The 15,648-nt window shown below is 41.1% G+C and overlaps 1 protein-coding gene across 17 annotated transcripts in view; it reads right to left on the bottom strand.

The window, feature by feature from the left end:
• Positions 1–15,648, bottom strand: part of clasp2 (cytoplasmic linker associated protein 2) — a 66,477-nt gene that overhangs the window by 26,580 nt on the left and 24,249 nt on the right. For 15 of the 17 annotated variants that reach the window (XM_085445903.1, XM_085445885.1, XM_085445888.1 and 12 more), the window contains one exon: positions 2,723–2,863. In XM_085445903.1, coding sequence (XP_085302029.1) covers positions 2,723–2,863 — 141 coding nt within the window. Of the gene's footprint in view, positions 1–2,722; positions 2,864–3,941; positions 4,160–9,277; positions 9,449–15,648 lie in introns of those variants that run through there. The other 2 variants (XM_085445899.1, XM_085445898.1) reach the window with 2 other exon arrangements.

The raw sequence follows: 15,648 nt of genomic DNA, 5'->3' as shown, positions 1-15,648 counted from the left end.
TTCTAATGGACTTCCTGGCAGTAATGGGAATGTAAATCATCTCTCTCTCGGGGGTGTGGACCACACCTCCTATAACTCCTACAGTGGGGAGGCAGGGACAAGTCAGAAATAACAGACAAGGGAGGAAGAGACAAAAGGAAAAAGAGCCAAGGAAGGAGCTGAGAGTAATGCTGGAAAAGAATATGAAAACCATGAGATTAGAGCTGCTACTCAGGCTAGCCAATCATGGAGCACAAACATGGGAAAAGGAAGGTAGAAAAGCATATCTTCCTCTTTTCCTCCGGGCTGGCTTGGATATCAAGCTGCACCACAACGACATGTTATGTCAAAACTCTACATGGCCCTTAGAGATCTTGGAAAAATTGATGCAGCCGGCTGGCTAGCTCTAGCCAATATCCCCTGTCTGTCACGGATGCAGCCTGATCATGAAAGCCACCTACCAGAACACCAACACCATTTCCAATTAGTTTTATTGCAGGGCATGCTGTCAGAGTGAGCAGTTATAGAAGCAATAAAGCATATTGTCATTTGTGTAAACAGACCTGGGAGATCATAATGTGGAAATATGAGTATTTTTTTAAAAAAAAAGGTGCCGCTTTGATTGAAGGCTTGACTTAAAGCAGCCATCTTGACCTTTTACAGAACCAAGAATGAGACGCCTGTTCTTTACTGATACAGGATTTATCTAATACTGCAACTTACTATCACACCATCTTTCTTCTTTCTGTCTGAGTGTTGCTTTCGTGGTGTGCGAGTGTGTGTGGGCGTACTGCCGTCTAAATCCAAATTCACACAAAAATTGACAGATTCCCATAAAAATGGATAAACGGAAAAGCAAAGCACCAGAAATGCTCCCGACTGAGATGTGTTTTCATCGAAAGTGCTTCAGTTGCTTTAATCACTCACTGGGTCTCATGTTGAGAACAGATACGATTCTGTTTTAATTAATGTGTGTTTCTATCCAGGGTCATTCCTCAAACGGTAACTATAATCAGAAAACACTTCTCTGTTGGATTATTGCTTCTGTTACTCTACGTCACAGACATGCTTGAGTTTTTCAAAGTGCGATACTGATACTCAACATTCTGAACAATTTTGGCTTGTTGAAACACTTAGATTTGGGGATTGGGTGCCTGGTCTTTCATGAAATGACCCTGCGTCATTGCAGCACTAAAGTGATCAGTGTGCTAAGGCTTTCAAAACGCAGAAGTCTTGTTGCTTGCTGCTGTGCCAACTACCAGAGCTGCCACTGCTCTGCTAACGTGTTGCTGATGCCACAACTTCTGTGTGAGAAAATCGCAAATTTGAGCCAAAAGTCACGATAGGCCTCTCCCTCCCTACTGCATTGAACTTAACAAGGTACAGGTTTTTGAGCTGTAGCCCTGTGTGTGCAAAAAATACTTGTAATGCACTTTATTTAGCTTCTCGGAGTCAATCCATAATCAATAAGGCTGGAATGATCTAAGAGGGAAGAGATCACAATCTTGTTTTTCCATGCAGCAGAGCAATGCATTCAGACTACCAGTGTATGTGTGGATGTGTGCGCCTGTGTGTGACACAGATAGAGCAACAGGCAGCATGTTCATAAGAGCTTCCTACTGAAATAATAAACGACGGGAAAAATCGATACATGCAAACAGGGCCCAAATATAACACTCCAACCAGCTGCACCAGAACGGAGAGCTGACAGAACAGGAGGCAGCAGAGAAGGATTCAAATCATTTCAAAAAGCAGATCATCTGAAGGTCTGAGTAAACTACAGATATGAGACAAATCAGAGAGGAGAGACAGATTTCAGAGGACATACAGGGGTGTCTCTTACTGCACCCTGTGGCATGCTTACTCATGTCTTTTGCTTCTTGTAATAGCTGTCAAAGTCACTGTCCTTATCCTGTTAACAACAATTCTATACCTTTACTGACAGTCTACATCCAATCAGGCATCCAAAACAAACTAAAATTGACCAACAATGAATTATGAGGACAGTAAAGGTCATTTTCCCCCCTCAGACAAGAAGTAAAATTCGTTATTTACATTGTTTTATATACTGTAACACCAAAGCTAAGAGAGAACGCATATGTGGACCGTGCTCATTTCACAGCTCACAAAATACAGATTAAAATTTATTAAGAAGATGAAAACATCTTGTCTGAATTAATCAAAAAAATGTAATTAAGGCGCCAAACAACAATGACAGGGTCTAATTGTGGGGGACTACAAGTAATAATACTCATAACACCAGTCAGTAGTTATTAAATGATATCAAACCCACATCTAAGAGACAGGAAATAGTCTATATTAGGTTTATAATACATGATGTTACACAAATATCTCCCAGTGAAGGAACACAGACCAGAGAGTGAATGTTTCTCCTTGCACCTTAACTGCAAAGAGAGGTATAAGTAGCTGTATGTCTCAGTGCTTATATATAGTTATAAGGAGGGTGGATCACAGTTAGATCCAACAGTTTGCTCCTGTACACAGCCAAAGTAGATTTTGAATTTAAACTGCTTGATTTGCAGACTTTCAACTTTAACAAAAGGAATTTCACTGCATCTGAGCAGAGAGTATAAGTCACAGTTCATCCTGAGACTTTCACCCACTGGCCCACTGCCCATGTCGCTATCATGATATGCCAGACAATGTAATAAGCTTTGGCTCATAAGTTGTTTCTCACACTGTCCTATCCACTGTGTGTGTAAATGTCAATTAATTTACGTACCTAGCTTGCCACCAGTAGCGCTGGGCCTGCGAGCAGCGGACGACTCTGCAGGCTTTTTGGGAACTTTGGGAACCTTGAAGGCAGCTTGGGCCGAGGAAGAGCGACTTCCATCCACACTGTCGTCATCATCAAAACTACGATCTGTAAGGCGGAAGACAATGTGTAGCGTTAGCATCCAACCTGTGTGTAAATACAGTTGCAAAGGCTTTACAACATTACCTTGAAAAACACAAAACAAACAGCCTAAAAAAATTAAACAATTGTTTTATTTGCTTTCACAACATGCAATAAAATAATTTACTAATAAACATGTATATAGTCAATAAGATTACCTTAAAAACAAAAACAGAAAAGTCTGCATCCGCTTTCAGAAGCAAATATACTGAATCCCAATTTCTAAAAATCTAGACTAACATTTTTATTTGTTGAAACCTTTAAAACATTTCACATAACGTTGGCTTTTATTTGTCACTTAAATGTTAAGTATACAGAGGTTAAGGCCACTGGAAGACAATGCATGGTAGAGGGAAAAGTAATGGTTAGAAGCACAAAGAGGATGTAGCCTACCGAAAGCTAAGTCAGGAATCACTAAATCAATACCAATTACAAAAACCGCACTCAAGCAAACCCTCAGACCTATACGATCACTTCAAAGGAGGAACGAAGCCAAATCTTCAAGATGTCCAACCTCTACACCACCAGTGACTGACAGAACTCTCCAGAGCCCAAACCCTCAATCTGCATGCTAGCACAAACTATGCTAGCTGTCCAGCTTGCATGAAACTTGAGAATGTCTGAAACGATGCTGCAGCATTTGCAACAATATGTGAGGGCAGACACACGCGTGCACACACACACGCACACAAGTTGACTGTGAAGATCAAACTGTTGGCATAGGAATGTAGTTGCGCTCCAGTCGCTCTGACAACCAGCTATGGAGAAATGCGCCAAAGCCACCACCCTACACCTTGACTCATACATCAAGTTATTTACATGCACACAGAGACACACGCAGTCGACATGCAAAATGAGTGACAAGCATGAATGTGTACGTATGAGCCTCATTCTCCAATGTTATGGACAGACGATTTTTTCAAGCTAGATAAATGTTAAGTGGACGTGTACAGACACACATCAACAGCCATGAACTGACATTTACGCACAGTCTTTGACACACAAACACACAGTCCAGCACACCCAGGTTCATCCTTCCACTCACAGTCACAGATGCGTTGGCAGATAAGTCGCCTCATGCTTCTGGGAGGGCGTGGTGTTGGGGTCCCTCACCTCTTCTCCAAACTGTACCCCAAAACAGGTACGTGCACACCACACGCACACACATACACCTCACATATACTTTATGTGAGGTGTCTAAGGCTGCGCACGCACACACCCCTTACATCGCTGTCCGAAAACCCCTCCACCCATACAAGTGCCGGCATTTTCTTTCACTCCTCTCCCTCTCCTATCCCTCCCTCTCCCAGCCTCTCTCCTCCTTCTCTTAGCAGCCTCACAGCCAATCAGGCGGGAGGTGACATCATGTTGTTGCAGCCAGTGTGGAGGCAGGAGGATGAATGCGTGTGCGTGATGGGAGAGAAAGGGAGACACACACAGACACCCCAGGAATATTAACAGGGCTTCTCTATGTCACTGCCAGACCAGCTAACCTAAACTCATTACAACCACCAGACAGCACAAATGCTATCTTCTAGCATCCCCCCCCTCTCTCTTTCTCACCCTCACACACATCAACAACAACAACAACAACCTCTGAACACACTTTCTGTTGCTATATTTCTGTTTCTCCACATGCACAAAGGAACAAAGGATAATGGAACAATGATTAAAGGAGAGTGTTGACAAGGGGGGTACAAAGGGTGAACCACACCCCTCCATCTGAGGCCTTGACCCTCCCACACAAACATACACCCACAGAGCAGTTAACAGAGCCTGTAGACAGAGATGTTTTTGAGTTTGACTTTTTTAAACTTGAGTACTAAATAAACACAATTTTAAAATTATCTATTACGGTTGCAGCATCTTCATAATTACTTTGCTAACAGGGCGATTTTAGCTTTACAAAGCACGCACACATAAAAGTACATCTGTTTTTTTGAGACATCGTGTTAGAGAAAACTTTTGATTTTCCACTTGACAAAAGCAGCCACTTACTCTCAGTGAGAGCTCTACACGGTAATCCTCATAGTATGAGGCGAGAAGCTGCAGGTTCAACTAAATCTGCTGAAATCACAGGATCCATATAAAAAAAGAAATATTAAAAAAACAAACACAGCTTGCACACAGTGGTGCAGTTTTACTAATTTATTGTAGCATGCTCTAAATAGATAAACAGATAAACCTGGAGCCCCACAGAGTGCAAGCTGTAGATTTATTTTTATTCATTTATTGTTTTGACATTTGCAGTTGGCTTTTTTTTGGCTCTGCACCTGACTCATTTTGTGTGCATATGCATGACGTTTTCTAGTGTTCTATGTATGTATAAAAAAGAATTAACATTTTGACACCTTCAAAACCACCTTACCATTTTTGAAGTGTAGAACTGGGGCCTTATTAGCAACAATCGTTCTGGCTACCTAGCCATAATCATTGTGATACTGAATAAATTACTTTTTCCTTTTGCCAAAATGAGCAAAGTAAAAATGCAAAGTGAAAAAGTACATTTTCTGCATGGAGCACATAAACATCCTTGTAGCATCTTTTCGAGCAACAAGAAAAATAAACACCACCTATCACTGTAATGATGCATTAGAAGGCTTTATACAACAGCTTTCAGCTGTCAGAGGGGAAATTAGCTACAGAGACCAAAGTTGTTTTAAGCAAAAAATAAAAATATATTATTATTATCATTTAAACTGCAATGTTTACTGAACCTTTTGACAAATAACAAGAATAATGAATTAAATCTGAATTTGTATTTATGATTTAAAATTTCTATCATTTTTGCTACCTTTGGCATTTCTGTGCAATTTATTGCTTGAAATGTATGCTAGTTCTCACTGACTGCAGAAGAAATGCAAGAATATAGTGATGTTTATAATTGCACTGAATTATAAAAGCATGCATCATAAGTGAATAAATTCACAATCAGATGCACCATTAAGTGAATTTTAATTGGTAATAAAACCCACGCTGCATTACATTATAGCAGTACTACGACATGCATCACGGGTCTTAGCATTGATTATCAGCTCCTGCTTTTGTCTAGTCAGACCCCACGGGGGTAAATGTCACTGGGTGAAGGGCAGAGCAAAGACACCAGAGAGAAGAGGGAGGAGGGAGACTGAGAGGGAGAGATGGAGAGCGTGAATCTCCTCCACAGAACAGACTGCACACATGCTGTTGCCATGACGACCTGTGCAGACCAGCTTCAAACGAATTGAGCAGCAAAGGCGGGGGTGGGGGTTCACTATATCCCCAATTTGGTTTAATCAACAGTTGGGTTTACTGTTTATTAATTTACTACATGCTAGTTACATATCAGTACACAGAAACAATCACAGCATACTTAAACACAGTGAGAGACATCAGCTACACCATGTACCAGGCAGCGTTACCATGGAAACTCCAGGCCAAGCGCCCCTCCTCTCTCCATGTGGAGAGAAGAGTTAAAAAAAACCAACAAAAAAAAAACCTGGAATAAAAAGAGAAGAGCGGACAACCAGCTGCAATGTGGTAACCGCCCAGAGAAAATCAAGAAATCCTAAAGTACAGAGATATTAAAACACCTCTACAGAAGCATGCAGCAAAGCAGCAATTTCCCAGTCGTTAATGTGTGTTACAAGCCAAAAAATAAACATGATTAGACATAAAGGAGTGCTCCCCTGTTTACTTGTCCCTGTCTAAAGAAAAAAAGATGAGAGAAAGTCTAGCCGAGACAGAGAGCTAATCTTAAGTCTTCCAGCAAAATTTGGGGGGCTTTTGACCACATGATGGCAGCACTGACTCTGCTCTAACCAAATTATTCTGTGGTTCAAACATCAGCAAACCACCTAAAAGGAAGCAGGATACAACACCCTGCTGATCAGAGAAGGACAGAGCATTTTTTTTATGCATATGCACCAAAAATAACATTTTAAAAAGGCAGTCACACCAAATCTTCAGAAAGCCTATTAACTGATTCACCTGAGATGAAGTTTGTGAATGTTTTTACATCAGATATAGGTATCCATATAACAGTGGAACGGTCTGCAATACTGGTGCACACTAGAGCCAAAAGCCCACGTAAAGCTTCATTTAGCTTTAGTGTCACATTGCTCTATGCAAACTTTGCTCTACCTCGCTAACAGATTGTGTTTGTGTAAAGGCAATGTCGCATATTCCTGCTCAGGCCCATGTGACAGCATGCAGAGTCCCACATAGAAGATGACACAAAATATCTTGACACTGCACGATCACTCATATGAGAGTGATGACAACTGGAAAGAAGAACACGAGCAGCACCGTGATGTCTGAGACAAAAGCTGCTAAAAACTTTCAGCTCCAAAATAAACGAGCAGAAGTACGTATATAAAAAAAAAAGACTAATAAAAAACAAACAGCCAATCCTACAGACATGTTAAGTGAAAAGATAAACCACTGAACATACAGTAATTTAGATGCAAAATGGGATAATACTAGAAAAATACATACAATGGAAAGTGCAAATAAAAAGAAAATAACTTCCTTTGCTTCCATAGAATGACACTCGAAGTTTTTTTTATACATACTAACCATATATTTAATTGTAGCCATCAGTTTGGTAACATAAGAGGGTCAAATGCTTCACTTGCAACCAATCTGGGACAGAGAATGACTGAGCGAAAGGGGAGCAAAGGAAAATAAAGAGACACGTTTGAGGTTTAAGCTTGGATTCTCTAATAGGAGACAGGCTGCTCCATTTCCAGCCCAGCTCAGAGAAAATGATCTCATTAAAAGAAGACACATATACACAGACACTCAGACACACACAGGTATAATTTGAGTCCCAATTCCAAGTCGGGGAGAGGGATAAGCCATAATATTCAGAGGAAAGCTTTGCCATGACAATCAGAGTAGCTTGGAAACAGGGTCATGATTCCCTTTGCAGAGACTGTGATGCACTGAAGCAGAATGAGCATGTCTGCGTGTGTGTGTGTGTGTGTGTGTGTGTGTGTGTGTGTGTGTGTGTGTGTGAGAAAGAGAGTCTGTGAGTATGTGTGTGTCACTCCCTGTCAACACTGAAGTACTATGCAAGCAGAGAAAGCTGCTACTGATGGTCAGTTTGGGGCACTGAATATCATTGCTCTTCCTGTGTGTGTGTCTGTGCACAGGGCCAAATGTCATTAAATAAGAGCCGAGCACAGCACCATGGGCAATGACATGCTTTACTTTCCCAAGAACTAACATCAGAAAAAACCTCAAGTCACATGTTTACTAATGAATGAACAAAGGCCTGTTAGTCATGATCGATATCCCCTCTTTGCTTATGTGAAATTTTGACTTTTCTCAACAACTTCTTTTCATTCGCTTCAAAACAGGAACCCTATAACACAAAGCCACTGGTAAGATTTCTTCTCATGTTGTGCAATTTGGGGCACAACATGACACAAGGGTATGTAACCTGAAACTACCGGTGTGTTGCTGTGATGATGAGTTTCTTTGTTACCAGAAACTAAACTGCTTTGAAGAGAAGCGTTTTGTAATTCCATTCGGGTTGGGAAAATCTTTGGCATGATGAAGACAAAAACTACTAACTAACCCATACACAATGTGGGAAACAAAAGGGAGGGAGACAGATTTTTGGGGGGCTCTGCATACCGACCTACTAAACAACACAAAGTAACCTCATTTCAACATCATGTAAACATTTTTTTTGTTGTTCTCGCAAAGAAATTTAGCTACCTAAAGTAGAAGAACCCCACATTTGCAAAGCTCTACAATGGACCTTACTATTGTAATGTAATTACTTTTCAAATCCAAGCACATTTGCACTATTTTCACATAACCACAAGTAAGTGAAAGGCTTCACCAGTAAGCCTGGAGATTGAGAGCTGGGGTGTTAACACAGAAGAACACTTGACCTGATATTACTACAAAAGAAAGAGTTTAAGAGAGAGGACAGAAAAGCAGAGACTGAGCGGCTACTTGAGTAAAGCCACACTAGACTTGAAGAGCACAGTGGGGAGAGGAAGCTGCAAGAAAATTGGATTGGGTGGATACGGTGCGGTGCAACTATGACCTCAAGCAACAAGCTACAAAACTATAAGCATCTCTCAAAATTTTAAACAGCTCAGATTGGGTAGACCATTGCTCTTGCAGATGCGCACGATTGCAATAAATGCAGCATCATGGAAGCATTTGAGGACACCCCAGTTTTCCCCTCGCATGGAAGCACATGCACACACACACACCAAAGCACTTGGGGTGAAAGTGCAATGAGTTTAAGCTGATTTCAAATCTCAAACCATATGCTGGGCAGCTTTTGTGTGAGTGCCAGCATCCACAGCCAGATGAGATTAAAACACACAACCATGGACAGCCGGGCACAAACACACACAGACACACACACACACCTACCATTATCATCATCCCCAAATGCCATAGTTACAGCGTTATGGGTCAAATCCGCTGGTTTGGTCTGTATTCACTTCTGTCCCTCTGTTCTCGCCTTTGTTTTCTCCTCTGTTTCTCCCTCGTTTGTTCAATCTCTCTCTGTCATGATGAATCAGGGAGAGGCAGTGATAGGCACAGCGCTGTGACTCGGCTACTGCCAGAGATCTCTGTCAGCTTCCTCCCTCGATCCTCTGCCCTCCCTCCCTCGATCCTCTGCCCTCCTCGCATCCCTCCCTCCTCCCCTCTATCCTCAGCAACAGCTGCCTCAAACCCCTTCAAAGAGAACGCCAAGAGCTGGCCTGAAAGCGATGTGGGGCAAGGGCAAGTACGAAGGCATTTGTGTGCCTGTGTGTATTTTGGCAGATGGTCTGAGCTTGTGTCCCTAACTTAGAGGTTGAGGAGTCTTTACAAACAAAAACAAACCTCATACTCACCACCATTCTGTGGCAGACGTGAAGCGTCAAACAAGAATTAAGAAAGCAGGAACGTGGTGAGAAAACACACTCCAAAGACACTTCATTATTCGACAAAAAGACTCACATTTATCTTTGCTGTACATAAAAATTTAACAGAATGGTAGATGCAACCACCTGTTACCTGTGAAGCTGGAAAATATGTAAGAGCAGAGTTCAAACATTTTGTGATTTCCAAAAAAAAAAAAAAAAAAAAAAAAAAAAAAGAGTTAGCTTTGGCACAAACAGAACAGCAGCAGTGGTTTTACAAGATGGAAACAAATTATTTTCACATTTCCACAATAAAGAGAAAGTAAAGGTGGCTCTACAGGCAGGACAGAAGTGAGACATGATTATCCCATTTCACATTAAACTATTACTAACCTAACCTAATGTAATTAAAGATAAACAGACAGGTATTGGCTGATGATGCAAAACTATCAAGTCATAGGATTTGGCAATTGCACTATTTTAACCCCTTTCTCTTCTATTTATCTTTGTAACATGTTTCAGATTATTTTTTCTCTGTATGAATGATGCTCATAGGTCTTTTTTGTTAGTCCAACTGAAACTAACCATTATTTTCATTATTCAAACACACGGAAAAACAAACACTTTACATTCACGGTTTCAAAGATCTCCTAGCCAAGTGTCTTGAAGATGATAAACATATCACTGAACTAAGGGATTAAATGATTAACAGTCTACACACTAAAGCAAAGACCTTTGGTTTTAGACTGTGATAAAACAAGGTATCTGGCACTTTTTATTTACTGCTAAATAATACCGTAATAAGGCTGCACTCCCACAATTGGTGCACTTTTCCAGTAGAACACCAAATCGAAGAAATTGAGCGCTCCCCAGATCAAATACTATAAAGTTCTTGCACGTGTCAGTCACAGCTGTTCCCTGCACTGCACAGCTTCAAGTTTCTGGGATGCAGCATGAACGAGTGACATTAAAAACAACAACAACAAAAACAGACCACAAATAACAGACTGCTGAAAAAAAAAAAAACAACTAAGGTAGAAGGCAAAGGGTTTGTTTGGAGAAGCAGGCCATCATCTGCTGTGAAAACACTTCAGATTTAGGGCAATTTCTTGGTCATAATCATGTAGCCCTATTTACATAAAAAACATTAATCATGAAAAGCAGTGAAAATTAAAATTACTGTTTGTTTCAGCCTCATTAGGCAAGGAAAGGTATGCACCCAGAAAAGTACAAACAATGCCAACTGTGGCATGACCAGCTGTAGTAGCTGAGGCATTACAAAGAAAGAAGCTTAAACACACTTGAGGTAGCAGCCAAGGCCAAACAGCAGGGCGTGTAGCTAAAGTTCACTGAGGTAAGCCTCTGCAATTACTTCCACTTCATGTTTACTCAGGGAGTTTGAAAATACGGTCAGTGCAAAAGTCCAGATTGTCAAGTTTTTAAAGCAAGAGAAGAAAACGAGTGGCAAAAAGGGTAAGAAGAATGGGTATATAGAGCAAAAAACGCAGTCACAACTAGGGATATTACAGAGATACAAATATAGAAATATCCATAAATTGGGCAACTACCTCAAAATTTAATCTAAGAGCAATTACAAAGTAACAACATGACACATTTGACATAAAATGTGGAAGATGATGCTGAAACTCTCAATACTTCATACTCTTAATTCTGTCATTATGAAAGCAACACGAGAGGCAACAACGTGTGATTTCAGTAAACCTAACACCTAACCCACAGAAATATGTAATATGTAACCCCAATCGCCACCTCCAATCTAAGATGCCCTAACCATAACTGTGACAATTCATAATGCAGACTGACAGCCAGGGCATTAGAGGACATATACCCCGAAGTATGTGTGTGCAAATGTGTTTCAGAGAAACAAAGCAGAGACCCTTTCACTTTCTCTCTCCTTTCCTCTGTCACTATTTGACACAACCCACCTGAAGATGTCATATTTTGTATTTACCCGTTCAGCACGGTGGCTGTGACAACCAAAACATAAACAGATGATTTTAGTAAGGCTGAGATTTTAACCTTTAATGACTGCATCAGAGACGTGCAATTCTTCTCAAAAGGTTTAAACCAGCCCACAGAAATCAGTATGGGGCTCTAAACTCTGCCTGAGTTTACCTATACTGGAAAGAAATAGAAAGAAGTTCCTATTCCCTACATTAAGATTGCTTATATTTCATAAAAATAATATGAATCTTATTGGACTCATTTTATTTTCTCATGGCCGTGGCCCCTTTCAAAAATTTAAATAAAATAAATAAATCACACAGTGATTCACCCTTAATGTAAACGCACAATTTTTAGTTTTAAATGTAGACAAATTTGACATTTTTCACTCTGCATGACTAACTTCCATAACATTTATGGTCCATATAGAAATCCCTTCATAGGGCACAAACCAAAACTGACTCCAAGCACCTAAACTTGAGCACGGCTTGACTGCAAACCCGGACTCTCATCCTGAGCCGAAGGTAGACAGACAAGCTTATAGAAACTAAATCAACTAAACACAATATTCTTGAAAGATTTCAGATATTTTATACTAGACTTAGACTGACCTAAAAGCTTAATTTACTTATCCCTTTCTTAATAATTTGATATTAAGAAAGACATAGAACACCCCCCCAAACATGTGACATCAGGAGGTAGTTTGATACATTTTTAGTACTTTTGCACAACTCTGCTAAACTTGTGTACAAAATTTAACATTCACACTTTTATTTTAAGCATGTTTGACAATTTAGAGGTTTGGGCTGCTGAACACCCACCGACGTTCACTGCTCCACAACCTTTTTGATGCCCAGGACATGATCAGTTGCCTGACAGCCAAACAACCAATCACAGCTATTTTTTGTCACAGCCAGTTTAAATGAAAGCGAGAGTGCCAAACGAATAAATATTCTGTCTGGAAACAATCGCTGCTTTCATTCAGGGAAAAGCACATGACAGATGACAACAACGCAGAGTTAAAAACATTAACAATTCATCACAACAACTACACAATCACAAACCCAAATCACAACTTTGCTCCAAGCCCCGGGGAAGTGGGATTTTAAAAGTCAGACTCCCTTCATCTCACTTCGGCCCACAAAGACAGCAGCTAAAGCCTTACATTACATTTCCCTATGCCTCCCTCCAAGTAAACCAGCTGCAACAGCCTGTCAAGCACCAACTCCCTGCTGTAGCCGGTAGACAGATACAGTGACAGGACAGCCTGAAGGTATATCATCCAATGACAACCTCTGCCAGACACCAACAGCAAACCCAGCTGACCTCAAAGGGAGCACAAACTCAGCTTAAAGCCACACGTCAACTCAATTTGGTGGAGATTTAGAAAACATTTCAGTAAAATACTATTCATAATCTTGGAAACTTCATCGCTCTCATAATTTATAAAGTACTAAACAGTCTGTACACATCAGTGGTTCCCAAATGTGTTGGACGATCGCGTGACAATCACACATTATTAATGCAATTCGCAAATGAACAAAATGCAATGCATAAAATGTTAATTTTCCCCACCAGTACTTTGATTGCACTCATTCCCCGAACAGAAGCAAACTCTGTACCCTAAAAATATGATCAGAGACTTCAAAGGGAACCCCATTCTGTTCACACAGTTGCAGGGTGGTGGGAATTATGAGAGCGTGACAAATCAAAGGCCCTGACTGACAGAGAGGAGCTGACAGCAAAAATCTGCAAGGGAGGAAATACATCACTCTGTTGTTTGGAGCAAAATAAAAATGAACTGCCAGTGCAGACCACCCAGCACCTAAAGAAAGACTATAAGACAGCATTGTGAAAGCTACCTGCTTTATAGATTCAGGTAGACAGAGAATGTCAAGACATTTGGCCTGCTTCAAAAGAGCACTGGATGTGTAACAAGGCAATCGAAGCACAGTGTATACTTGCTGAGCAGCAATTAAAAAAAAGACAAAGAAATTTCTAGATGCTGCAAATGGTTTATCAAGAGGGCCTGCAGCAATGCATTCCAAAGAAGAGTTGATGGCATGTTTGACAGAGGCTGCTTTGCACAGATGATTAATAAGTGTGCCTTTGAAGATCAGCCCTGCCCTTTGCTGCCTGTTCAGAAGAATATGTTTAAAAACAAAAACCCACTGGTATACATAACCAGATTTTAAACTGACAAGCTATACTTTATATACTGATGATGCCTTTACTGGAACCCCCCATCAGCTTTTATACAGCTCCATGCTTCCAATTTTCCAATTATCAACACTTCCACAAGAGCTCTTATCAACCAGAAAGTAGATCCACAACCCAGAAAGATAAAGGCAAACTCCTGGTCTCTGCTTTTAGATGAGAACAATGCTTTTTGTGTAACTGAATAAGTTATCATACAGTGGGGCAAAAAAGTATTTAGTCAGCCACCGATTGTGCAAGTTCCCCCACTTAAAATGATGACAGAGGTCAGTAATTTGCACCAGAGGTACACTTCAACTGTGAGAGACAGAATGTGAAAAAAAAAAATCCATGAATCCACATGGTAGGATTTGTAAAGAATTTATTCGTAAATCAGGGTGGAAAATAAGTATTTGGTCACCTCAAACAAGGAAAATCTCTGGCTCTCACAGACCTGTAACGTCTTCTGTAAGACGCTTTTCTGTCCCCCACTCGTTACCTGTATGAATGGCACCTGTTTGAACTCATCATCTGTATAAAAGACACCTGTCCACAGCCTCAAACAGTCAGACTCCAAACTCCGCCATGGCCAAGACCAAAGAGCTTTCGAAGGACACCAGGAAAAGTATTGTAGACCTGCACCAGACTGGGAAGAGTGAATCTACAATAGGCAAGCAGCTTGGTGTGAAAAAATCAACTGTGGGAGCAATCATCAGAAAATGGAAGACATACAAGACCACTGATAATCTCCCTCGATCTGGGGCTCCACGCAAGATCTCATCCCGTGGGGTCAAAATGATCATGAGAACGGTGAGCAAAGATCCCAGAACCACACGGGGGGACCTGGTGAATGACCTGCAGAGAGCTGGGACCAAAGTAACAAAGGTCACCATCAGTAACACACTACAACGGCAGGGAATCAAATCCCGCAGTGCCAGACGTGTTCCGCTGCTGAAGCCAGTGCATGTCCAGGCCCGTCTGAAGTTTGCCAGAGAGCACATGGATGATACAGCAGAGGATTGGGACAATGTCATGTGGTCAGATGAAACCAAAGTAGAACTTTTTGGTATAAACTCAACTCGTCGTGTTTGGAGGAAGAAGAATACTGAGTTGCATCCCAAGAACACCATACCTACTGTGAAGGATGGGGGTGGAAACATCATGCTATGGGGCTGTTTTTCTGCCAAGGGGACAGGACGACTGATCCGTGTTAAGGACAGAATGAATGGGGCCATGTATCGTGAGATTTTGAGCCAAAACCTCCTTCCATCAGTGAGAACTTTGAAGATGAAACGAGGCTGGGTCTTCCAACATGACAATGATCCAAAACACACCGCCCAGGCAACAAAGGCGTGGCTCCGTAAGAAGCATTTGAAAGTCCTGGAGTGGCCTAGCCAGTCTCCAGACCTCAACCCCATAGAAAATCTGTGGCGGGAGTTGAAAGTCTGTGTTGCTCGGCGACAGCCCCAAAACATCACTGCTCTCGAGAAGATCTGCATGGAGGAATGGGCCAAAATACCAGCTACTGTGTGTGCAAACCTGGTAAAGACCTATAGTAAACCTTTGACCTCTGTTATTGCCAACAAAGGTTATGTTACAAAGTATTGAGTTGTATTTTTGTTATTGACCAAATACTTATTTTCCACCCTGATTTACGAATAAATTTTTTACAAATCCTACCATGTGGATTCATGGATTTTTTTTTCACATTCTGTCTCTCACAGTTGAAGT

Source organism: Copadichromis virginalis, linkage group LG22, assembly GCF_057382275.1.
Source record: "Copadichromis virginalis isolate Kocher_CV1m ecotype Utaka linkage group LG22, C_Virginalis_male_GT1.1, whole genome shotgun sequence".
NCBI classification, from domain to species: Eukaryota; Metazoa; Chordata; class Actinopteri; order Cichliformes; family Cichlidae; genus Copadichromis; species Copadichromis virginalis.
The sequence above is the reverse complement of the archived record's forward strand: the minus strand, read 5'-3'. Positions and strand labels throughout refer to the sequence as shown.